Source organism: Coregonus lavaretus (genome assembly GCF_964263955.1).
Source record: "Coregonus lavaretus genome assembly, contig: HAP1_SCAFFOLD_280, whole genome shotgun sequence".
NCBI lineage: Eukaryota > Metazoa > Chordata > Actinopteri > Salmoniformes > Salmonidae > Coregonus > Coregonus lavaretus.
The window spans coordinates 204,035-229,270 of NW_028161584.1; the positions used below are offsets into that span (position 1 = coordinate 204,035).

Sequence of the window (25,236 nt, forward strand, 5' to 3'; positions counted from 1 at the left end):
AAGCCTTCTCTTCACCAGAAGGCATGATATGGGACAAGACTGCTTCCACACCATAGAGACTCACGCTGACCAGCTCCAGTACTTTGTTCTTGACTAAAGTGTCCAAGTCAGCCTTGACTTTTGGTCTGATAGCCTAAGGTACAATCTCCATACGCACCAGCTGGCCCTGTCTCAATCTCCATACTCACCAGCTGGCCCTGTGTCAATCTCCATACGCACCAGCTGGCCCTGTGTTAATCTCCATACGCACCAGCTGGCCCTGTGTCAATCTCCATACACCAGCTGGCCCTGTGTCAATCTCCATACGCACCAGCTGGCCCTGTGTCAATCTCCATACGCACCAGCTGGCCCTGTGTCAATCTCCATATGCACCAGCTGGCCCTGTGTCAATCTCCATACTCACCAGCTGGCCCTGTGTCAATCTCCATACTCACCGGCTGGCCCTGTGTCAATCTCCATACACACCAGCTGGCCCTGTGTTAATCTCCATACTCACCAGCTGGCCCTGTGTTAATCTCCATACTCACCAGCTGTCCCTCTAGCAAGGGAGACATAGTAGCCGTGTGGCCCCCCAGCAACAGTCAGGATTTTCAGTGTGACTTCCTGGTCTGATGAGTCACTCACCTCAGTGTTCTCTCCTGGTCTAATGAGTCACTCACCTCAGTGTTCTCCTGGTCTGATGAGTCACTCACCTCAGTGTTCTCTTGGTCTGATGAGTCACTCACCTCAGTGTTCTCCTGCTCAACAGTGTGAACATCTCTTTTTCATGTGTTGGAATGTCTCTGGACAATCAATGTTCTTACACCAGCATGTAGATACTTGATGTCCCACCTTGCCACATGTGACTTGATTTCCATGTCTCTGATTTTCAGTTGAAACTCTGTGCACTTTTCCTTTTTTTGTGATCAACTTTTTATTTATTTTAAAGGAACACAGACAAGAACAAATAGCAGCAGGAATGGTTATACAGCTAGAGACACAATACTGTTAAAATATATATCAGAACAAATAGCACCAGGTATGGTTATACAGCTAGAGACACAATACTGTTAAAATATATATCAGTATATTATGGAAACTAGTTATTGCAGATAAATACAATTATAATAAACCACATATACAATCACCCACCTCAGCTGCATCAGCCCACCCTCCAACCCCTCCTGGGACCACCCCAACCCACCCTCCAACCCCTCCTGGGACCACCCCAACCCACCCTCCAACCCCTCCTGGGACCACCCCAACCCACCCTCTAACCCCTCCTGGGACCACCCCAACCCACCCTCCAACCCCTCCTGGGACCACCCCAACCCACCCTCCAACCCCTCCTGGGACCACCCCAACCCACCCTCCAACCCCTCCTGGGACCACCCCAACCCACCCTCCAACCCCTCCTGGGATCACCCCAACCCACCCTACAACCCCTCCTGGGACCACCCCAACCCACCCTCCAACCCCTCCTGGGACCACCCCAACCCACCCTCCAACCCCTCCTGGGACCACCCCAACACACCCTCCAACCCTTCCTGGGACCACCCCAACACACCCAACCTGATCTCCATTAAATTAAATACTAAATCAAGGTACACATTTGCACAAAAATGATAATTACCGGTCAATCTGTTGGGTAAAACCCACTACAGGAGTTATTTTGGATCCTAGCAGTGGATAGTTCTAAATAAATGATATCTATAAAAGTGCTGATCAAATGAGGTGTGGTGGTTGCCATCTTAGTTCCAACATCTTTTTAGCTGCTGTCCAACCTGACAACATTATACGTCTTTGCTGTAATGACAGTGGTGAATTATCATTCAGTAATAACAGTTTGGGGGAACAAGGTATGAGGATACCTCTTTCCAAAACATGTCCCCTGGTCACTCCCAGTACATATGATTAAAGGAGTCCAAGGCACCTTGATTACATAGATCACACAGAGGAGCGGTTGTGATTTCTATTAAATGATGTTTTCTAGGTGGAAGGTTTGCCCTGTGTATGAGATTAAAATGTATCAGCTGATGATTAGGATTGTTAGATGAACCCACTAAGTTCCTGATGAACTCAACGGGTGAGCCTCTTTAGCAGCTAGTTCCATGGACACACTGATTTCAATGTCCTTTGCCAAGGTCAGATGACTTTCAGTCAACAGTCTCTTTTGTGTAGCTTCACTCCGTAGCCCACATACTAGTCTGTCTCTAATGATGTCATTTACAACAGCATTAAACTCAGTGTTCTGGTAGTTTCTTTAATGCAGCAGCAAACATTGTTACTGATTCTCCCTCTTCCTGATGTCTCCTGTGGAACCTGAACCTTTCAGCATTAACTAGTGGTTCTGGTGAAAAATTTCCTTTAAGTATCTCCACAATATCCCCATACGTCTTATTACCTGTTCTGACTGGCTGTAGCAGACTGCCCAGTAAATTAAATGTCTTTGGCCCCATTACACTAAAACATGTAGGCACAATGTTGTCCTCATCCATGTCATTTACAAGAACAAAATATTCAAACCGTTCTGTATATGAGCTCCACTGCTCAATACTTTCATCAAACTGTCCAATGTTTCCAACAATTCCAATAATTGTTCATTTCTCAACAGGCTCCTGATTGTCACTCACTTCAATATTGTCCTCAAATAAAGCAATATTTTCCTCAGTCATGTGATCTTCATTCACTTCACTCACTGACGTTTCCTCCTAAGTTCGCTCATTTAGCAGATTTAATTAAAAGGTTTGTCTTCACAGTTGAATAAATGTCCTTTCCTTTAATCACTGTATATTCCTCCTTTTTAATCACGTTGTTTTCCCGCTCTGACGTCTGTCTCGAGTCCTTTTCTGCTGTCCATGACGATGCTAACTCTCTTTCTTAGCTAGCTGGACTATGCACCTGCCTCTGCTATCAATACACTGTGCTAAATTAGCCTTTTCTGGACCACAGAAAATAACAGTTTTAAACAGTTGTAAAAACCCACTTCTTCCAGACAGAATAGTTCTTGTAGATTCAGACTTACTCATCACCAATCTTTTGTTATGTCTCGTGGGTTTCATAACCACGTCTGTATAACAATTCAATAATGATGAGACGGGAGACAGGAATCAGTTCAACCATTTATCTGGAATGTGATCATCTCAACACATACAAACCCCCATGATGCTCTGCAGCACAACCCCAATATACAACAAATACATAGATAAGTAAATGGACACTAAACAAAACTCATAGAGGAATTTAAATGTTCAGTTGTAGAAATTAGGGCCATGGGATAGGGTCAGAAAGGTCAGTATGTTTGATAACTGGTTACAGAGGTGACATAACAAGCATAAGGTCCATTATAACACAGTGAAGTAGAGGTGGGAGCTAAAAGCAGACATGGACAGTGAGACGGTGTGAGGAGGTCAGGGGGGAAACACTAGATCAGGACAGGTAGAAATGGCAGGGCTGGAAATAGACACAGAGACACATTCTGATCATGGCTCAGACCTGACCTGAGACACTCAAACAGAAGATGCCATAGCAAAGTCCTGTCCAGTAGGCTATATGGGATTTCCTTTCATCAAAATCCAACACATGGAAATGTTTCAAATGTTTGTGTGTGTGTGTCAGGTGTGTGTGTGTCCAGTGTGTATGTGTGTGTGTCGTGTGTGTGTGTGTCCAGTGTGTATGTGTGTGTGTGTGTGTCCAGTGTGTGTGTGTCCAGTGTATGTGTGTGTGTCCAGTGTGTGTGTCCAGTGTGTGTGTCCAGTGTGTGTGTCCAGTGTGTGTGAGTGTGTGTGTCCAGTGTGTGTGTGTGTGTGTGTGTCCAGTGTGTGTGTGTGTGTGTCCTGTGTGTGTGTCCTGGGTGTGTGTGTGTGTCAGGTGTGTGTGTGTGTGTCCAGTGTGTGTGAGTGTGTGTGTCCAATGTGTCTGTGTGTGTGTGTGTGTGTGTCCAGTGTGTGTGTGTGTCCTGTGTGTGTGTGTGTGTCATGTGTGTGTGTGTCCCGTGTGTGTGTGTGTGTGTCCAGAGTGTGTGTGTGTGTGTCCAGTGTGTGTGTCCTGTGTGTGTGTGTGTGTGTCAGGTGTGTGTTTGTCCAGTGTGTATGTGTGTGTGTCATGTGTGTGTGTGTCCAGTGTGTATGTGTGTGGGTCCAGTGTGAGTGTGTGTGTGTCCAGCGTATGTGTGTGTGTCAAGTGTGTGTGTCCAGTGTGTGTGTCAAGTGTGTGTGTGTTTGTGAGTGTCCAGTGTGTGTGAGTGTGTGTGTTCAGTGTGTGTGTGTGTGTGTGTCCAGTGTGTGTGTGCGTGTGTGTCCAGTGTGTGTGTGTCCTGTGTGTGTGTGTCCTGTGTGTGTGTGTTTGTCAGGTGTGTGTGTGTGTGTGTGTCCAGTGTGTGTGTGTGTCCTGTGTGTGTGTGTGTGTGTCAGGTGTGTGTGTGTGTGTCGAGTGTGTGTGAGTGTGTGTGTCCAGTGTGTGTGTGTGTGTGTCCAGTGTGTGTGTGTGTCCTGTGTGTGTGTCCTGTGTGTGTGTGTGTGTGTCAGGTTTGTGTGTGTGTCCAGTGTGTGTGTGTGTACTGTGTGTGTGTCCTGTGTGTGTGTGTGTGTCCAGTGTGTGTGAGTGTGTGTGTTCAGTGTGTGTGTGTGTGTGTGTCCTGTGTGTGTGTGTGTGTGTGTCCTGTGTGTTTGTTTCCAGTGTGTATGTGTGTGTGTCCAGTGTGTATGAGTGTGTGTCCTGTGTGTGTATGTGTGTTTGTCCAGTGTGTGTGTGTGTGTGTGTGTGTCCAGTGTGTGTGTCCAGTGTGTGTGTGTCCTCTCATTGTGTGTGTGTGTGTGTCCAGTGTGTGTGTGTGTCCAGTGTGTGGGTGTGTCCATTGTGTGTGTGTGTCCAGTGTGTGGCTGTGTTTGTCCAATGTGTGTCCAGTGTGTGTGTGTGTGATCAGTGTGGGTGTGTCCTGTGTGTGTGTGTGTGTGTGTGTGTGTGTGTGTGTGTGTGTGTGTGTGTGTGTGTCCAGTGTGTGTTTGTCCGGTGTGTGTGTGTTCAGTGTGTTTGTTCAGTGTGTGTGTGTGTGTGTGTGTGTACAGTGTGTGTATCAAATGTGTTTGTGTGTCCAGTGTGTGTCAGTGTGTGTGTCCAGTGTGTGTGTGTGTTCAGTATGTGTGTGTGTGTGTGTCCAGTGTTTGTGTATGTCCAGTGTGTGTGTGTGTCCAGTGTGTGTGTGTGTCCAGTGTGTGTGTGTGTGTGAATCTAGTGTGTGTGTGTGTGTGTGTGTCTAGTGTGTGTGTGTGTCCAGTGTGTGTGTGTGTGTGTCCAGTGTGTGTGTGTCCAGTGTGTGTGTGTGTGTGTCTAGTGTGTGTGTGTGTGTGTCAGTGTTACCATGGTTATTATTTACAGGGACACTGAGGAGTCAACAACATAAACCCCAAACCCTGGATAGAGGGGCTCAGTGAATGTGGAGTGGAATGTGTTCAGGTGGGTCAGTGTGTCAGAGGAGACTCTGTAGAAGGACAGAGTGCCGGCTGGCCAGTCCAGATACACTCCTACTCTGTGGGAGCTGGAGGAGGGGACGTCTATGGGAGTGGACTTACTATTGTGCCAGGCAGAGTAATGGTTGTCAAAGCAGAACAGACACCAGGACTTGTCATTGTATCCAATCCCACAGTCATTATCCCCTCCTCTCCTGCTGATTCCTTTATATATCACTCCTATAACAGCCCTTTCCCCACTCCACTCTACCTCCCAGTAACAGCGCCCAGTCAGACCCTCTCTACACAGCACCTGTCTCCAGTCCTCAAATCTCTCTGGGTGATCAGGATACGGCTGCTCCTCTCTCCTCCATGTCACCTTTCTGTTGTCCTCAGACAGAGAGAGGAATCTGTTTACTGTGTTTAGGTCCAGTGTGAGATCACAGACATCTGATGGATGAAACCAGACACAATATTAGAAATCATCATCATTCACATTAGAATGTTAACTCACTTTTCACTAATTCATTTAATGTAGATGTTTCTAGGTATCAAAAGGAGAAGTTAAGGTAACTTGAGATTTGTTCAATGATCATATGTTATACTGTATGGTAATATAAAACACACTTATTCCCATTAATTACACACCCACACACCCTGAACACACACATTTCTAAAGTCACACGAACACGCCACACACAGACACACACATTGTCAAAGCAACTCTTTGTAAACTTTGGTGTCCCTGATTTGTGCTTCTGTAGAACTACAGCTGATATTTAATATGACCAAGTAAGTAATGATGGTGGTCTTTGACTTTGACTTCACTTGAATTAAGACTTATTCTTAGTCATATTCTTCACAGCAGTCAACACTCACATTTTCTAAGTCCAGGTTTCATTGTGTTCTCTCCACCATGTTCCACACTGTAGCGGTAAGCAGAAGAACACACAGTCATTGAAGGATACACCTGAACTCACACACACACACACACACACACACACACACACACACACACACACACACACACACACACACACACACACACACACACACACACACACACACACACACACACACACACACACACACACACACACACACACACACACACACACACACACAGGACCCACGCACTGGACACACACACACATACACACACACACACACACACACACTGGACACACACACACACACATTCTTTATATAACCTAGTCCAACTGGTGGTCAGAATGTTTGTCTTAACTAGCCTGATAACTCCAACATGTCTGATATGAACATTGACATAAACCCTCTACATACTTGAGTTTCTCCAGTCTGCAGTGTGGATCCTCCAGTCCAGCAGAGAGCAGTCTGACTCCTGAGTCTCCTGGGTGATTGTAGCTTAGGTCCAGCTCTCTCAGGTGTGAGGGGTTTGACTTCAGAGCTGAGACCAGAGAAGCACAGCCTTCCTCTGTGACTAGACAGCCTGACAGCCTGCAAAGAGTCAAATCATATTAAAACCACACTGCTATTCTTTGGTGGTGAAAATAGTGGCAGTATATTTTTTCAACATATTCAGATATATCAGTGTCCTGAAACCTGCCATATCTATATTAATAAATTAATGAATGTTTCATTATTAGAAATGATCATATATTGATTGTAGAGAGAAACATGTATAGTACAAATATTTGAGTAGACTGACCAGAGCAGTTTAAAAAGCAGTATCAGTTAAAAGACAGACAGTGAGGTATCAGATTTAGATTGTATTGAGTATACAGTCCACACCATATCTATTTTGACAGTGAAGCTAACATTGTAAATGTGGCTCTGTACTCCAGCATTTTGGATTTGAGATCAAATGTTTCATATGAGGTGACAGTATATAATGTCACCTTTTATTTGAGGGTATTTTAATACATATCTGTTTCACCATTTAGAAAAATAAAAGCACTTTATGAATCTAGTCCCCCTATTTGAAGAAGTCATAAGTATTCTGACCAATTCACTTATAGTGTATTAAAGTAGTTCAAAGTTTAGTATTTGGTTGTAAACTCGTTGGTTGCATTTGCAGTTTGTTTTAGTTGTGTTTTGGGTTATGTTTGCCCGATAGTAACTGAATGGTGGATGATGACTGGAGTAATTTTCTGTCTAAGTGAGTAGATAACATGTTTCTAAACACTACTAAATTAATCCTGATGATGACATGATTAATAAAAATCATGAATGAATCATGAATAATAATGAGTGTGAAAGTTACAGAGGCTACAACAAAACATGCTAACCTCTCACCATTACCAATAACAGAGGGGGTATGATCCTTGTTCCTCTGTAACTTTCTCATTTATCATCTTTACAATTCATTCATGATTATTCATAATCATAGTAGCGTCCACATGAATGTAGAAGTGTTCAGAAACATCTTCTATTCTTACTGACAATACAAGTGAAGTGACTCCAAAATGACAGGACATTATTCACCATTCAGTTTCTATTAGGAAAAACATCATCCAAAACACAACCAAGACAAACTGCAAATGTATTCAACAAGTTTGTAGAATCACAAGCTTGATGTAATCACTGCAGGCAAAGAATATTCAAAGACCAAACACTAAAACACTAAACATTGGACTAAATTAATTTGTCCAAATACTTATGACTTTTTTAAATGTGAGAACTACATACATTAAGTGCTTTCATTTCTAAACAGTAAAACAGGTATGTATGAATACCCTCAAATAAAAATGTACGTTCTGTACTGTTGCCTAATATGAAACAATTTCAAATCCAAAATGATGGAGCATAGCGCCAAATTTAAAACTGTAAACTTCACTGTCCAAACACATATGGTGTGGACTATGTGTGCCTGGTAAACACATGTGGATCTGGTGAACAGTTATCACTTGTTGACCAACTACAGGAATACTGACCTCAGAGTCTCCAGTTTACAGTGGGGATTCCCCAGTCCAGCAGAGAGCAGCTTCACTCCTGAATCCTTCAGGTCATTGTTACTCAGATCCAGCTCTCTCAGGTGTGAGGGGTTTGAACTGAGAACTGAGGCCAACAGTTCACAGGATGTGTCTGTGAGTTTACAGCCAGTGAGTCTGTCAACAGAGTAAATACCATGAGGGACAGGTTGTATTAAAATGTTACATTTAGCTTTTCCTGCTTACACTGTTACCCCTGCACTAATAATGTGAACACTGTGTATAGATGTCTCAATGCTACAACTTTTCTGATCCGTTTGTATTACTGTTTGTTTAAGACTTTTCAGCTGATAGAAAGTTTAGTCAGCCAATGAAAATATTGTTGTTCTTACATACAGTAAAGTTTGGTCTGAGGGATAGTCACATGAGTACTTACAGAGCCAGTCAGCCAATAAAAATGCTGCTGTAACTACAATGTATTTTGGTGTGGGATATTTCCATGAATACTTACAGAGCTTTCCTGCAGCCTCTCACAGCTGGGAGCAGTCTCCTACGACCCTCCTCTGATGTCTTGTATACCTTCAGGTCAAACACATCCAGAACCTCCTCTGATATCTGTAGCATGTAGGCCAGTGCTGAACACTGAGAAAGTGTGAGGTTTTTGGATCTCTTCTCTGACCTCAAGTACGCTTGGATTTCCTCCTGTACTGAATGGTCTTTCATCTCTATCAGACAGTGGAAGAGATTGATGCACCTCTCAGGGGAGATGTTCTTCTTATGCATCACCTTAAGGGATCGGATTGTTTCCTGGACGCTGTCTGGACTGCTTTCTGTCTGTGTCACCAGACCTCGTAGGAGTTTCTGATTGGACTCCAGTGACATGCCATGAAGGAAGCGGACAAAGAGGTCCAGGTGTCCGTTCTTGCTCTCCAAGGCTTTATCCACGGTACTCTTCAGCAGCTCATGCAAGGTTAGCTCTTCAGATGCAGCTCTTGACTTTCTCTTGAGGAAGGGCTTCAGTGCATCCATGTTCTTGGTTGTGTAACAATGGTACATGTAGACAGCTGAGAGAAACTCCTGAATGCTCAGATGAACAAAGCAGTACACCACTCTCTGAAATAACACAGACTCTTCTTTAAAGATTTGTGTGCACACTCCTGAGTACACTGATGCTTCTTTGACATCAATGCCACACTCTTTCAGGTCTTCTTCATAGAACATGAGATTACCCTTCTCCAGATTTTCAAACGCCAGCTTCCCCAGCTTCAGAAGAATGTCCTTATCTGACTCCATGAGCTCCTGTTGATCCATCTCATCTCTTCCATGATATTTCTGGTTCTTCAGGCTGGTCTGAATGAGCAGGAAGTGTATTGCCATCTCAGTCAGAGTCGTGGGCATCTCTCTCCTCTTGTCTGTACTCAACATGTGTTCAAGGACTGTTGCAGAAATCCAACAGAACACTGGCATGTGGCACATGATGTGGAGGCTCCTTGATGTCTTTATGTGTGAGATGATTCTGCTGGCCAGGTCCTCATCACTGAATCTCTTCCTGAAGTACTCCTCCTTCTGTGGGTCATTGAACCCTCGTACCTCTGTCACCTGGTCAACACACTTAGGGGGGATCTGATTGGTTGCTGCTGGTCGGGAGGTTATCCATAGGAGAGCAGAGGGAAGCAGATTCCCCTCGATGAGGTTTGTCAGCAGAACATCGACAGACGATGTCTGGGAGACATCAGACACCTTTTCATTGTGCTGGAAATCCAATGGAAGTCTGCTTTCATCCAAACCATCAAAGATGAACATAGCTTTGCAGGCAGTGAGTTTCTTTGCATTGCCTATGTCTAGTTCTGTGTGGAAGCCATTTAAAAGTCTGAGAAGACTGTACTGGAGATCTTTAATCAAGTTCAGCTCCCGGAAAGGAAGCACAAATATGATATCCACATCTTGGTTCGCCTTCTCTTCAGCCCAGTCTAGGATGAACTTCTGCACAGAGACTGTTTTTCCGATGCCAGCGATGCCCTTCGTCAGCACAGTTCTGATGCTTCTCTCTTGGCCTGGTAAGGGTTTAAAGATGTCATTGCAGTGGATTGCTGTGTCATGTGAGGTTGGTGTCCTGGATGCTGTCTCTAGCTGCCACACCTCATGTTCATTGTTAACCCCTTCACTCTCTCCCTCTGTGATGTAGAGCTCTGTGTAAATCCTGTTGAGGGGAGTTTGGTTCCCTGCTATTTCCATACCTTCTATCACACATTCATACCTCCTTTTCAGACTGTCTTTATGGTTTACTATAGCTCTCTGCAGGCTGTCATCCACTACAAGGGAAGAGGAAAAATGATGTGTATCAGAAACATTCATTGACAGGATGACAAGTGGGCCTTCCACAACTACAGTAACTTCTATTATCTCATAATATTGTAGTTAACTACTGTAAATCATATTAAGGTATTGACTTGGCCCACGTGTGCAAGTGGTCTTACTGTTTTCAGAGCCTCTTGTTTTATTGGGTTGACTCAGCTGCTGTAGTACAGGGCGTGTTCTGGATCTCTTTCTACACTGAGGACAGTCATAGTCTCCTGAAGGAGCAGGTTTCTCCCAGTAACTGGTGATGCACTGTCTGCAGAACCTGTGTCCACAGGTGATAGAGACTGGATCCCTCAGCACCTGCTGACACACTGCACACCTGGACTGATCATCTGGCAGAGTAGACCATCCACTACAGAGATAAAGGAGAGAGAGATTGTAGACGTTAATACTGATCCTCTAACAGAGTAGACCTTCCACTACAGAGATAAAGGAGAGAGAGATTGTAGATGTTAATACTGATCCTCTAACAGAGTAGACCTTCCACTACAGAGATAAAGGAGAGAGAGAGAGATTGTAGATGTTAATACTGATCCTCTAACAGAGTAGACCTTCCACTACAGAGATAAAGGAGAGAGAGATTGTAGATGTTAATACTGATCCTCTGGCAGAGTAGACCTTCCACTACAGAGATAAAGGAGAGAGAGATTGTAGATGTTTATACTGATCCTCTAACAGAGTAGACCTTCCACTACAGAGATAAAGGAGAGAGAGAGAGATTGTAGATGTTAATACTGATCCTCTGGCAGAGTAGACCTTCCACTACAGAGATAAAGGAGAGAGAGATTGTAGATGTTAATACTGATCCTCTAACAGAGTAGACCATCCACTACAGAGATAAAGGAGAGATTGTAGATGTTAATACTGATCCTCTGGCAGAGTAGACCTTCCACTACAGAGATAAAGGAGAGAGAGATTGTAGATGTTAATACTGATCCTCTGGCAGAGTAGACCTTCCACTACAGAGATAAAGGAGAGAGAGAGAGAGATTGTAGATGTTAATACTGATCCTATGGCAGAGTAGACCTTCCACTACAGAGATAAAGGAGAGAGAGAGATTGTAGATGTTAATACTTATCCTCTAACAGAGTAGACCTTCCACTACAGAGATAAAGGAGAGAGATAGATTGTAGATGTTAATACTGATCCTCTGGCAGAGTAGACCTTCCACTATAGAGATAAAGGAGAGAGAGATTGTAGATGTTAATACTGTTCATAGACAGACAGCTGGGAACAGAATACTCTGCTCTCTGAGTGGTAGTAGCCTCTGGAATGGATAACATGTCCACAGTGGTATTACTAAACTATATTAACTCAGAAGGTTGTAGAAACATGTCCACAGTGGTATTACTAAACTATATGAACTCAGCAGGTTGTAGAAACATGGCCACAGTGGTATTACTAAACTATATGAACTCAGGTAGTAGAAACATGTCCACAGTGGTATTACTAAACTATATGAACTCAGAAGGTTGTAGAAACATGTCCACAGTGGTATTACTAAACTATATTAACTCAGAAGGTTGTAGAAACATGTCCACAGTGGTATTACTAAACTATATGAACTCAGAAGGTTGTAGAAACATGTCCACAGTGGTATTACTAAACTATATGAACTCAGAAGGTTGTAGAAACATGTCCACAGTGGTATTACTAAACAATATCAATTGATAAATCTACGATAATCGAACATTTCAACAAGCATTTTGCTATGGCTGGCCATGCTTTCCACCTGGCTACCCCTACCCCGGCCACCAGCTCTGCACCCTCCACTGCAACTTGCTCACTCCACTGCAACTTTCTTTCTAAAATTAGCCACCGAAATTGTCGCAACCCCTATTACTAGCCTGTTCAACCTCTCTTTCGTATCGTCTGAGATCCCCAGAGATTGGAAAGCTGCCGCGGTCATCCCCCTCTTCAAAGGGGGTGACACTCTAGATCCAAACTGTTACAGACCTATATCCATCCTGCCCTCCCTTTCGAAAGTATTTGAAAGCCAAGTTAACAAACAGATCACCGACCATTTCGAATCCCACCGTACCTTCTCCGCTATGCAATCTGGTTTCCGAGCTGGTCACGGGTGCACCTCAGCCACGCTCAAGGTCCTAAACGATATTATAACCGCGATCGATAATAGACAGTACTGTGCAGCCGTCTTCATCGACCTGGCCAAGGCTTTCGACTCTGTCAACCACCGCATTCTTATTGGCAGACTAAATAGCCTTGGTTTCTCAAATGACTGCCTCGCCTGGTTCACCAACTACTTCTCAGATAGAGTTCAATGTGTCAAATCGGAGGGCCTGTTGTCTGGACCTCTGGCAGTCTCTATGGGGGTGCCACAGGGTTCAATTCTCGGGCCGACTCTATTCTCTGTGTATATCAATGATGTCGCTCTTGCTGCTGGTGACTCTCAGATCCACCTCTACGCAGACGACACCATTTTGTATACATCTGGCCCTTCATTGGACACTGTGTTAACAAACCTCCAAACGAGCTTCAATTCCATACAACACTCCTTCAGTAGCCTCCAACTGCTCTTAAACACTAGTAAAACTAAATGCATGCTCTTCAATCGAACGCTGCTTGCACCCGCCCACCCGACTAGAATCACTACTCTCGACGGATCTGACTTAGAATATGTGGACAACTACAAACACCTACAGTGGGGAGAACAAGTATTTGATACACTGCCGATTTTGCAGGTTTTCCTACTTACAAAGCATGTAGAGGTCTGTCATTTTTATCATAGGTACACTTCAACTGTGAGAGACGGAATCTAAAACAAAAATCCAGAAAATCACATTGTATGATTTTAAAGTAATTAATTTGCATTTTAATGCATGACATAAGTATTTGATACATCAGAAAAGCAGAACTTAATATTTGGTACAGAAACCTTTGTTTGCAATTACAGAGATCAAATGTTTCCTGTAGGTCTTGACCAGGTTTGCACACACTGCAGCAGGGATTTTGGCCCACTCCTCCATACAGACCTTCTCCAGATCCTTCAGGTTTCGGGGCTGTCGCTGGGCAATACGGACTTTCAGCTCCCTCCAAAGATGTTCTATTGGGTTCAGGTCTGGAGACTGGCTAGGCCACTCCAGGACCTTGAGATGCTTCATACGGAGCCACTCCTTAGTTGCCCTGGCTCTGTGTTTCGGGTCGTTGTCATGCTGGAAGACCCAGCCACGACCCATCTTCAATGCTCTTACTGAGGGAAGGAGGTTGTTGGCCAAGATCTTGCGATACATGGCCCCATCCATCCTCCCCTCAATACAGTGCAGTCGACCTGTCCCCTTTGCAGAAAAGCATCCCCAAAGAATGATGTTTCCACCTCCATGCTTCACGGTTGGGATGGTGTTCTTGGGGTTGTACTCATCCTCCTTCTTCCTCCAAACACAGCGAGTGGAGTTTAGACCAAAAAGCTCTATTTTTGTCTCATCAGACCACATGACCTTCTCCCATTCCTCCTCTGGATCATCCAGATGGTCATTGGCAAACTTCAGACGGGCCTGGACATGTGCTGGCTTGAGCAGGGGGACCTTGCGTGCGCTGCAGGATTTTAATCCATGACGGCGTAGTGTGTTACTAATGGTTTTCTTTGAGACTGGTCCCAGCTCTCTTCAGGTCATTGACCAGGTCCTGCCGTGTAGTTCTGGGCTGATCCCTCACCTTCCTCATGATCATTGATGCCCCACGAGGTGAGATCTTGCATGGAGCCCCAGACCGAGGGTGATTGACCGTCATCTTGAACTTCTTCCATTTTCTAATAATTGCACCAACAGTTGTTGCCTTCTCACCAAGCTGCTTGCATATTGTCCTGTAGCCCATCCCAGCCTTGTGCAGGTCTACAATTGTATCCCTGATGTCCTTACACAGCTCTCTGGTCTTGGCCATTGTGGAGAGGTTGGAGTCTGTTTGATTGAGTGTGTGGACAGGTGTCTTTTATACAGGTAACGAGTTCAAACAGGTGCAGTTAATACAGGTAATGAGTGGAGAACAGGAGAGCTTCTTAAAGAAAAACTAACAGGTCTGTGAGAGCCGGAATTCTTACTGGTTGGTAGGTGATCAAATACTTATGTCATGCAATAAAATGCCAATTAATTACTTTAAAATCATACAATGTGATTTTCTGGATTTTTGTTTTAGATTCCGTCTCTCACAGTTGAAGTGTACCTATGATAAAAATGACAGACCTCTACAAGCTTTGTAAGTAGGAAAACCTGCAAAATCGGCAGTGTATCAAATAGTTGTTATCCCCACTGTAGGTGTCTGGTTAGATCGTAAAACTCTCCTTCCAGACTCACATTAAGCATCTCCAATCCAAAGTTAAATCTAGAATCGGCTTCCTATTTCACAACAAAGCCTCCTTCACTCATGCTGCCAAACATGCCCTCGTAAAACTGACTATCCTACCGATCCTTGACTTTGGCGATGTCATTTGCAAAATAGCTTCCAACACTCTACTCAGCAAATTGGATGTAGTCTATCACAGTGCCATCCGTTTTGTCACCAAAGCCCCATATACTACCCACCATTGTGACCTGTACGCTCTTGTTGGCTGGCCCTCACTACATGTTCGTCGCCAATCCCACTGGCTCCAGGTCATCTATAAATCTCTGCTAGGCAAATCCCCACCTTATCTTAGCTCATTGGTCACCATAGCAACACCCACCCGTAGTATGTGCTCCAGCAGGTATATCTCACTGGTCATCCCCAAAAGCCAACACCTCCTTTGGCCGCCATTCCTTCCAGTTCTCTGCTGCTAATGACTGGAACGAACTGCAAAAATCTCTGAAGCTGGAGACTTATCTCCCTCACTAACTTTAAGCGTCAGTTGTCAGAGCAGCTTACCGATCACTGCACCTGTACACAGCCCATCTTTAATTAGCCCACCCAACTACCTCATCCCAATATTGTTATTTATTTTGCTCATTTGCACCCCAGTATCTCTATTTGCACATCATCTTCTGCACATCTATCACTCCAGTGTTAATACTAAATTGTAATTATTTTGCACTATGGCCTATTTATTGCCTTACCTCCATAACTTACTACATTTGCACACACTGTATATATATTTTCTGTTGTATTTTTTGACTGTATGTTTTGTTTTACCCCATATGTAACTCTGTGTTTTTTTTATTTTTATTGCACTGCTTTGCTTTATCTTGGCCAGGTCACAGTTGTAAATGAGAACTTGTTCTCAACTGGCTTACCTGGTTAAATAAAGGTGAAATAAAATAAAATAAAAAATGTGCAGGGGTACCAGGTAATTGAGGTAATATGTACATGTAGGTAGGGGTAAAAGTGACTCGGCAATCAGGATAGAGATTACATCTCCACATCTGGGGAGTGCACACACATGCACACACACACACACACACACACACACACACACACACATACGTGTTTATAGACAATATCAGGACTTATGACAAAAATGTGACATATTGGGACATGCCTTTCCCAAGGTCCAAGAGACCTGGGAATCAGAATAGTTTGGTCCCATGATTCTAGGAATACATCCATCTGTTGAGATTTTGTCTAGGGCTATATTTTGTTCAGACCTGATTTTAATAGTATATATGAGGACTTTTTCGGGTTCATGTGACATATAAGGCCCATAGCAACAGCAGCCCATAGATACACACTGATTTTCAGGTTTATGTGACTTATGAAGAACCTGTAAATAGGGTCTGTATTTGAACGTGGTTCCGGTTACATGTTGAAATGTCTGCATAAGAATCATAGGTGTACAATACTTAACTAAAGCTTTAAAAAAATTATTATAATAATCATGCTCACCAGATAGGTAACCTTCAACAGAAATGCCTATCCATGTTCACATAGCTCATAAATATAATATATTCTCAGTCTACTGTTTAAGTCGTATTATTGTTATTTATAACAATACATTTGCAGTCAATATTCATGTAAAAAAAGAGGGAACACTTTATGCCTTACTTTTATTGAGTGCCAGCGAAAATATGCAAATTAACAAATCAATTGAACACCCAGAATAGACCACCTACACTTTGCCTCCTTCCCTGCTATGCACAAGGCAGTAGAAATGGCATGTTTGAAATGAATGAGAAACTCTCTATTAAAGCATCCAGCTTCTATGAAACATGACAGTGTACATTCAGCTAACCTGTCTAAATAACATAGGGATTTACATCATAGTTACATAGTGCACGTTACCATACACAAGGCCTGTTACAAGCACCCATTGAAATGGTAATAGTTTAACAGTAATTTAAACACCTTGCCACATTCAACAACTTGTGGTTAAGAACAAAGTGCTTCTGAAAACTTGGGAACAATAACAATCCCTTTAAGTACTGTTTATCTCTTTTCCCTGTCAATGAGAGCAGAGTATTAACCTATATCATCAACTGTTATCCCAAAAAAATGTGACCATTAGTGGCAAACATATGCTCATTAATAGCCCTCAATTATACATAAACATACAAACATGTGGGATCTACAGTCGAGCCTATGTGGCATGTTTGTACAAGAACCAACAATATAAATCATTTAAGGAAAATAAAATAATATGAACATGAAACCCACAGATATTAACACTATCTGAGGAGAAGCTGATTGAAATTGGAATTGAATGGTACCTGAGCTACAGTTGGCATGCTCTAGTTCTATCTATTCATCTTCCTTTTTAATGCTACATTTCTGTTGTGGATGTAGTATTTGATAGCAACCCCAGTCTCTGTCTTTCAGAGCTACTGGCTCTGCTTGGAGGCAGGAGTCACAGTCCTTTTCACCTGGTATTCTGCAGCTTGTTATGAAATTAAGCAAATGCCACTCAACAGCTTTCACTTCATCACCTGTCCACTTGCTTCTCACCTTCACAGCTTTCATAAATGGAAACAAAATACAACTGATTAACAATGAGCTCTGCTAAAGTGACAAATGGAGGATATGATACAAAGCATTCTAGTTAGTAGTTATATGATGTTATCAATACATGTGAATACAAAATGCTTACTAACCTTGCTTTCCTTTGGAGCACTTTGAGGATGCTTGGGATGTGACTATTTTACCATGTCTTGGTTGTGTGTTGCTCATGTGTACGTTATCCAAGGTGGTTGACTCAGGAGAGCCCTCCATGTTGTCCAGGGTGGTTGACTCAGAAGTGCCCTCCATGTTGTCCAGGGTGGTTGACTCTGGTGTTTGCCTCAGAAGTGTCTGGTCCCTAGAAGTCTCTGTTGTTGAGCCTTTGCAAAGTAATAATGAATGTATTTATGTTCTATGAGCTTCATGACAATATGTTTGCTTGCTTGTATTATTCACTGTAAACAACCTCAATGTCAGGCAATATGCAATTCTACATTAGATATTAACTGATATTTGAGATATAAACATAAACTGATTGCAAATCCATAAATGTGGAATTACTTATCACCACCAATGTGATTGTTTAAAAACAGATAGAGGATCATTTCGATAATCCCCACAGAAATGTGCATTTATGTGACATAACTTAAAGATATTACCACATATATGCAAGTCAGGATACCTTTGCATTGATGTAGGTCAGCAATGGTTTCTTCACTGGAATCATCATCACTCATTTCTACTTCATCTGGTTGGGTAAAAAACATTTACGGCCAATTATTTAAATTAAGGACTAACAACACTTATAATAGTTATATTTGAAGTGGCTAAAAACTATATTTCAAACAAAATGTTACCTTCAGGATTGACCTCAATGTCATCCAGCCCTTTCCCCTGCAGGTAAGGCAGTCTTCCTTTTTCGATTGCTATCAACAGTTTGCTGACTTTTGCGAGCTGCAGGGTACTCTCTGGAAGCCGATAGAATTCTCTATGGACACGGATGTCATGTCCTAGAAAGGTGGCAAGTTGATCCATTTCATTTTCTTTGAGGTTTAGTAGTGTGGACAAAGTGGCGACTTGTTTCCGCAATCTTGTTGAGGTGAGTGCCTCTGGGTTCTTTGCACCACATTGTTTGCATACTTGCGAAAGCAGTCGGAGCCTCTGTAATGGGAAAGGACACATGGCCGTGCAAACATGTACACATTTTCTTTGTGGACTTGACACTCTTTTCTGCTTATCAAGAGGAGGTCCATAGCAGTGATCATGTCAGGGGTTAGAAGCACTGTACCTTTCTTGACCTTTTACCTCGAATCTCAACTCTCTCAAAGTGCTCTGCAAGCTTCCTCTCGAAGTCAGTAAGGCCCCTCACAATGTCTGGATTCAGCTCCGTAAGATCCCTGGATGTGAAAGACTGAAGCTCCATTTTTGAAACTTCCCCTTCCCTCCTTCTGTTAAATAGTACTACCTGCGTCAAAGTCACTTTAGCAAGATTTCCAAAGCTTTTGCTGTTGGGTTCTTCCTCAAGGTCCTTCATACACTTAGCACGCTCAGTAGCAAGAAACGTGTGCAGCACCGACACATCCTCTGTAAAGGGTAAAACCTGTGGTTTATTCCATTTGGCTTGTTGAAGTGTACCCAATGCGGCAGCTGAAATGGACTCTGTCCACTTTTTCTGATGTAAAGTGGCAAATTGCTTTGCAGACTCTGCAACAGCAGGGCGATTTGCAATGATGGCATTGCATTGAATAATGCCTGCAACTTTGGCTAAACTGTGTCCCAATTTCAAAGCCAATGATGGGATTTTATACGAGTTGCTTTCGACATCATAACCAGCAACATATCTTACTGCCTGTATCACATGGGGAAAGTTACAGGGCATAACAAGGACTTCGGTGCTCTTCAAAGGTGTTATAGCCCTTGCCGTTATCAATAGTCTTGCCATCTCTCTAATTTTTTGCCGTATGTAGTCATTCCTTCTCTCATATGGTTTCCTGGAATTCAACAGTGACTCGCCGATACAAAGGAATTCAGTTTCACTCCTTACAACCGAGGAAACGTCATCCTGGTTCATTTCACAAGCAATCTTCCAAACAGTTTCCTTAACTGAGTCAGGTCTTGGTAAGTGCAGTTGAATCCGTTTTCGCCCAACTTGAGGCTCTCCCTCAACAGACTTTTTCGGGCAGTTTCTCACATGTCTCCATAGGGAATTTATTGCATACAGTCCTTCGCAAAATTTGCAGTGACGGTAGTCATCAGATGGTTTTGCATTACTAGGTATTTTACAGGCAACCATCTCTCCAGTGCCACAGCTTGCCACTTCAGTATTATGGTCAAAGTTTCATCTCTTCTTAAGAGAGCGTAACAACTCTCTTCTTTTGCGGGATCCTTTATTAAAACTGAAAGCCATTGCAACATCAGGCTTTTCACTGTGGATGGATTCGAGGTGTCTTGCCAATTTATAATTGGCCTTTTTACAATAAAGACAAAATTGCTTCTTGTTGTACTTGCTTCCTTTTGCTGTTATTGACAAAGGTGTGACATTTATGGAGCTTTTCTGGTGTGATGTGTTCTCTGATGAATTGGCACTGCAGCTTATTACTGAAGTACAAGGATTGCTGCGCATCTTTGAATAACTTAATGTTCTTGGCTTCTCTGAACTGGTGGTACTATCCCCACTGTGTGCTGTAACATTCCCTAATGGTGTGTTCTCTGACAATTTGTGGTGGAGATTCTTTTCTGTGGTTTTATATTCCTTACTACAAGAACTTGTAGTACTTATAATAGAAGCATCCGAGGAATTGCCACATGAGACTGGAAGATAGTCTGCAGCATCCGAAGATTCATCAAGGTCTGAAGGAAAATGGAGAAAAAAAAGCATCTAATTCTGTCAATAACTTTATACATGTATTAATACCTAGGGTATCATACTCCCTACAGTACCATCACATTGTGCATAACACCTACATACTCACAGAAAAATGTATTCTAGTAAACTGATTGAAAGACCTCTGTCTCTCAGCTATCTCTTCTCATAACGATCCTCACAACGATCATGACGGCGCCTCAGATTTTGCAGATGGCGTTTTTTTCTAAGCTGTACAAATTTCTACAATGTTTCCTCACATCAAAAATACCACAATGTGTTAACAAAGAACATGAACTATTTTATCTAATGACAAGAATGCAGCTTTCTTACCTGCTTTGCAATAGGACACTGGAAGGGTACAATTCCACTGGACTTGCTTGCCTTGAATGAAATTATGAAGAACACAGTACCGTAACAGTAAATTAGGATATTATACATTATACAGTATGTGAAAATAATTTGGGTTAAGAAATTGACAATACTGTTTTATAGATGACATATAAATGAAAAAATGAATATGTGGATCTGGGGTTTTTAAGCAAGACTCTATAGAAATGGTTAAAACTGTACAATATCTGCTAACCAACAATATGAGGACCGTGTAACACACACACTCTACTCTGGTTGGGTCATACCATATCGGGACGTCATCTGAAACACATTTACGTCTTGAACAGCCTTAGTACCAAATGAGGACTTGACGACTGAACACATCTAGAGTCAAGGTTCCTGACTTTGAGTTATCCTTTTGTTGTCAAAGAAAGCTCACAACCTTAAAAGTAATGTAAATGGATCAACTGCCATATAAATTAAATCACGCAAATTGATAAGAAATATGTTAAATGGGCAAAAACATTGCCCCAAAAATACAAAAACATAGGCATTAGAGAGAATAAAGATTAATTTTATGTTTTGAGGGGCGGTTAGTTCTGTCAAATGGTCGGGCTAATTTTGTTTACGTTATGATATCGAAACAAGTTATGGGAATGTTGATTTTGTGAACATTTTACACAAAAGGTTGGTTGTAATACAGTAAAAAGCCATTTAATTCATATTTTGGAATGAACTGAGACAACAATTTAATTTAAATAGAAAATATCTACAATAAATGTGTAATAACCTGTTGGAAGGATGAAGTGGATCTCTGTCTCACTTCTGGGTCTGCTGAAGGTTGAGCTGGGATCTTGTCACTTGGTGTCTGCAACGAAATACAACAATAACATTTCAGAAATATTGTGTTTTATAATATAGATCATATCTATTTAGTAAACTAATGATCATATTAAAGTTCAGTCACAATATATTCCTACCACCTGTCTATCATAATCGCCTTTGGGGTGAGACTCATTGCTGAGGTCAAGGGCTGCATTGACCACAGATGTTAGGAAAGCTAATTAATATATGGATCTGGGCTTTTTATGCAATACTTTATAAAAATGGTTAAAACTGTACAATATCTGCTAACCAACAATATGAGGACCGTGTAACACACACACTCTACTCTGGTTGGGTCATACCATATCGGGACGTAATCTGAAACACATTTACGTCTTGAACAGCCTAATTACCAAATGAGGACTTGACGACTGAACACATCTGGAATCAAGGTTCCTGACTTTGAGTTATCCTTTTGTTGTCAAAGAAAGCTCACAACCTTAAATGTAATGTAAATGGATCAACTGCCATATGAATTAAATCACGCAAATTGATAAGAAATATGTTAAATGGGCAAAAACATTGCCCCAAAAATACAAAAACATAGGCATTAGAGAGAATAAAGATTAATTTTATGTTTTGAGGGGCGGTTAGTTCTGTCAAATGGTCGGGCTAATTTTGTTTATGCTATGATATCGAAAGAAGTTATGGGAATTTTGATATTGTGAACATTTTACACAAAAGGTTGGTTGTAATACAGTAAAAAGCCATTTAATTCATATTTTGGAATGAACTGAGACAACAATTTAATTTAAATATAAAAGATCTACAATAAATGTGTAATAACCTGTTGGAAGGATGAAGTGGATCTCTGTCTCACTTCTGGGTCTGCTGAAGGTTGAGCTGGGATCTTGTCACTTGGTGTCTGCAACGAAATACAACAATAACATGTCAGAAATATTGTGTTTTATAATATAGATCATATCTATTTAGTAAACTAATGATCATATTCAGTTCAGTCACAATATATTCCTACCACCTGTCTATCATAATCGCCTTTGGGGTGAGACTCATTGCTGAGGTCAAGGGCTGCATTGACCACAGATGTTAGGAAAGATAATTCATATATGGATCTGGGCTTTTTATCCAAGACTCTATAAAAATGGATAAAGCTGTACAATATCTGCTAACCAACAATATGAGGACCGTGTAACACACACACTCTACTCTGGTTGGGTCATACCATATCGGGACGTAATCTGAAACACATTTACGTCTTGAACAGCCTAATTACCAAATGAGGACTTGACGACTGAACACATTTGGAATCAAGGTTCCTGACTTTGAGTTATCCTTTTGTTGTCAAAGAAAGCTCACCACCTTAAAAGTAACGTAAATGGATCAACTGCCATATCAATTAAATCACGCAAATTGATAAGAAATATGTTAAATGGGCAAAAACATTGCCCCAAAAATACAAAAACATAGGCATTAGAGAGAATAAAGATTAATTTTATATTTTGAGGGCGGTTAGTTCTGTCAAATGGTCGGGCTAATTTTGTTTATGCTATGATATCGAAACAAGTTATGGGAATTTTGATATTGTGAACATTTTACACAAAAGGTTGGTTGTAATACAGTAAAAAGCCATGTCATTTATATATTGGAATGAACTGAGACAACAATTTAATTTAAATAGAAAAGATCTACAATAAATGTGTAATAACCTGTTGGAAGGATGAAGTGGATCTCTGTCTCACTTCTGGGTCTGCTGAAGGTTGAGCTGGGATCTTGTCACTTGGTGTCTGCAACGAAATACAACAATAACATGTCAGAAATATTGTGTTTTATAATATAGATCATATCTATTTAGTAAACTAATGATCATACTCAGTTCAGTCACAATATATTCCTACCACCTGTCTATCATAATCGCCTTTGGGGTGACACTCATTGCTGAGGTCAAGGGCTGCATTGACCACAGATGTTAGGAAGAGACCCATGGGGCGGCGCACAATTGGTTCAGCGTCGTCCAGGGTAGGGGAGGGAATGACCGGCAGGGATGTAGCTCAATTGGTAGAGCATGGCGTTTGCAATGCCAGGATTGTGGGTTCGATTCCCATGGGGGGCCAGTATAAAAAAAATTATGTATGTACTCACTAACTGTAAGTCGCTCTGGATAAGAGTGTCTGCTAAATGACTAAAATGTAAATGTAATGTAAATGAAAGATAATTCATATGTGGATCTGGGCTTTTTATGTAAAACTCTATAAAAATTGTTAAAACTGTACAATATCTGCCAACCAACAATATGAGGACCGTGTAACACACACACTCTACTCTGGTTGGGTCATACCATATCGGGACGTCATCTGAAACACATTTACGTCTTGAACAGCCTTAGTACCAAATGAGGACATGACGACTGAACACATCTAGAGTCAAGGTTCCTGACTTTGAGTTATCCTTTTGTTGTCAAAGAAAGCTCACAACCTTAAAAGTAATGTAAATGGATCAACTGCCATATAAATTAAATCACGCAAATTGATAAGAAATATGTTAAATGGGCAAAAACATTGCCCCAAAAATACTAAAACATAGGCATTAGAGAGAATAAAGATTATTTTTATATTTTGAGGGGCGGTTAGTTCTGTCAAATGGTCGGGCTAATTTTGTTTACACTAAGATATCTAAACAAGTTATGGGAATGTTGATTTTGTGAACATTTTACACAAAAGGTTGGTTATAATACAGTAAAAAGCCATTTAATTCATATTTTGGAATGAACTGAGACAACAATTTAATTTAAATAGAAAAGATCTACAATAAATATGTAATAACCTGTTGGAAGGATGAAGTGGATCTCTGTCTCACTTCTGGGTCTGCTGAAGGTTGAGCTGGGATCTTGTCACTTGGTGTCTGCAACGAAATACAACAATAACATGTCAGAAATATTGTGTTTTATAATATAGATCATATCTATTTAGTAAACTAATGATCATACTCAGTTCAGTCACAATATATTCCTACCACCTGTCTATCATAATCGCCTTTGGGGTGAGACTCATTGCTAAGGTCAAGGGCTGCATTGACCACAGATGTTAGGAAAGATAATTCATATGTGGATCTGGGCTTTTTATGTAAAACTCTATAAAAATTGTTAAAACTGTACAATATCTGCCAACCAACAATATGAGGACCGTGTAACACACACACTCTACTCTGGTTGGGTCATACCATATCGGGACGTCATCTGAAACACATTTACGTCTTGAACAGCCTTAGTACCAAATGAGGACATGACGACTGAACACATCTAGAGTCAAGGTTCCTGACTTTGAGTTATCCTTTTGTTGTCAAAGAAAGCTCACAACCTTAAAAGTAATGTAAATGGATCAACTGCCATATAAATTAAATCACGCAAATTGATAAGAAATATGTTAAATGGGCAAAAACATTGCCCCAAAAATACAAAAACATAGGCATTAGAAAGAATAAAGATTATTTTTATATTTTGAGGGGCGGTTAGTTCTGTCAAATGGTCGGGCTAATTTTGTTTACACTAAGATATCGAAACAAGTTATGGGAATGTTGATTTTGTGAACATTTTACACAAAAGGTTGGTTATAATACAGTAAAAAGCCATTTAATTCATATTTTGGAA

The 25,236-nt window shown here is 41.6% G+C and overlaps 2 protein-coding genes and 1 long non-coding RNA gene across 3 annotated transcripts in view; 1 reads left to right on the plus strand and 2 right to left on the minus strand.

Moving 5' to 3' along the window:
- The window catches only part of LOC311120367 (NLR family CARD domain-containing protein 3-like), a gene marked incomplete at its 3' end in the record, with an annotated part of 211,386 nt that overhangs the window by 31,755 nt on the left and 154,395 nt on the right, over window positions 1-25,236 (plus strand). The gene's annotated exons all lie outside the window — the stretch shown is intronic.
- LOC311120372 (NLR family CARD domain-containing protein 3-like) lies at window positions 5,071-10,858 on the minus strand. Its single transcript, XM_084194982.1, has 6 exons — window positions 10,813-10,858; window positions 8,847-10,647; window positions 8,339-8,512; window positions 6,729-6,902; window positions 6,306-6,352; window positions 5,071-5,876 (listed from the first exon to the last, which is right to left on the minus strand). Coding segments are annotated over exons 1-6 (2,724 nt in total). The 5' UTR covers window positions 10,814-10,858; the 3' UTR covers window positions 5,071-5,349.
- LOC311120378 lies at window positions 16,647-20,618 on the minus strand. Its single transcript, XR_014612152.1, has 4 exons — window positions 18,409-20,618; window positions 18,234-18,299; window positions 17,707-17,931; window positions 16,647-17,568 (listed from the first exon to the last, which is right to left on the minus strand). It is a non-coding gene; the product is annotated as an uncharacterized lncRNA (long non-coding RNA).

What these genes read in the sequence shown, in the direction of transcription:
- LOC311120372 (XM_084194982.1), bottom strand. An exon ending in AGAGGCTGCAGGAAAGCTCT is followed by an intron (nt 8,513 to 8,846) that starts GTAAGTATTCAT and finishes CTCTGTTGACAG; the next exon opens with ACTCACTGGCTGTAAACTCA. An exon ending in GAAACCTGGACTTAGAAAAT is followed by an intron (nt 5,877 to 6,305) that starts GTGAGTGTTGAC and finishes TTCATCCATCAG; the next exon opens with ATGTCTGTGATCTCACACTG.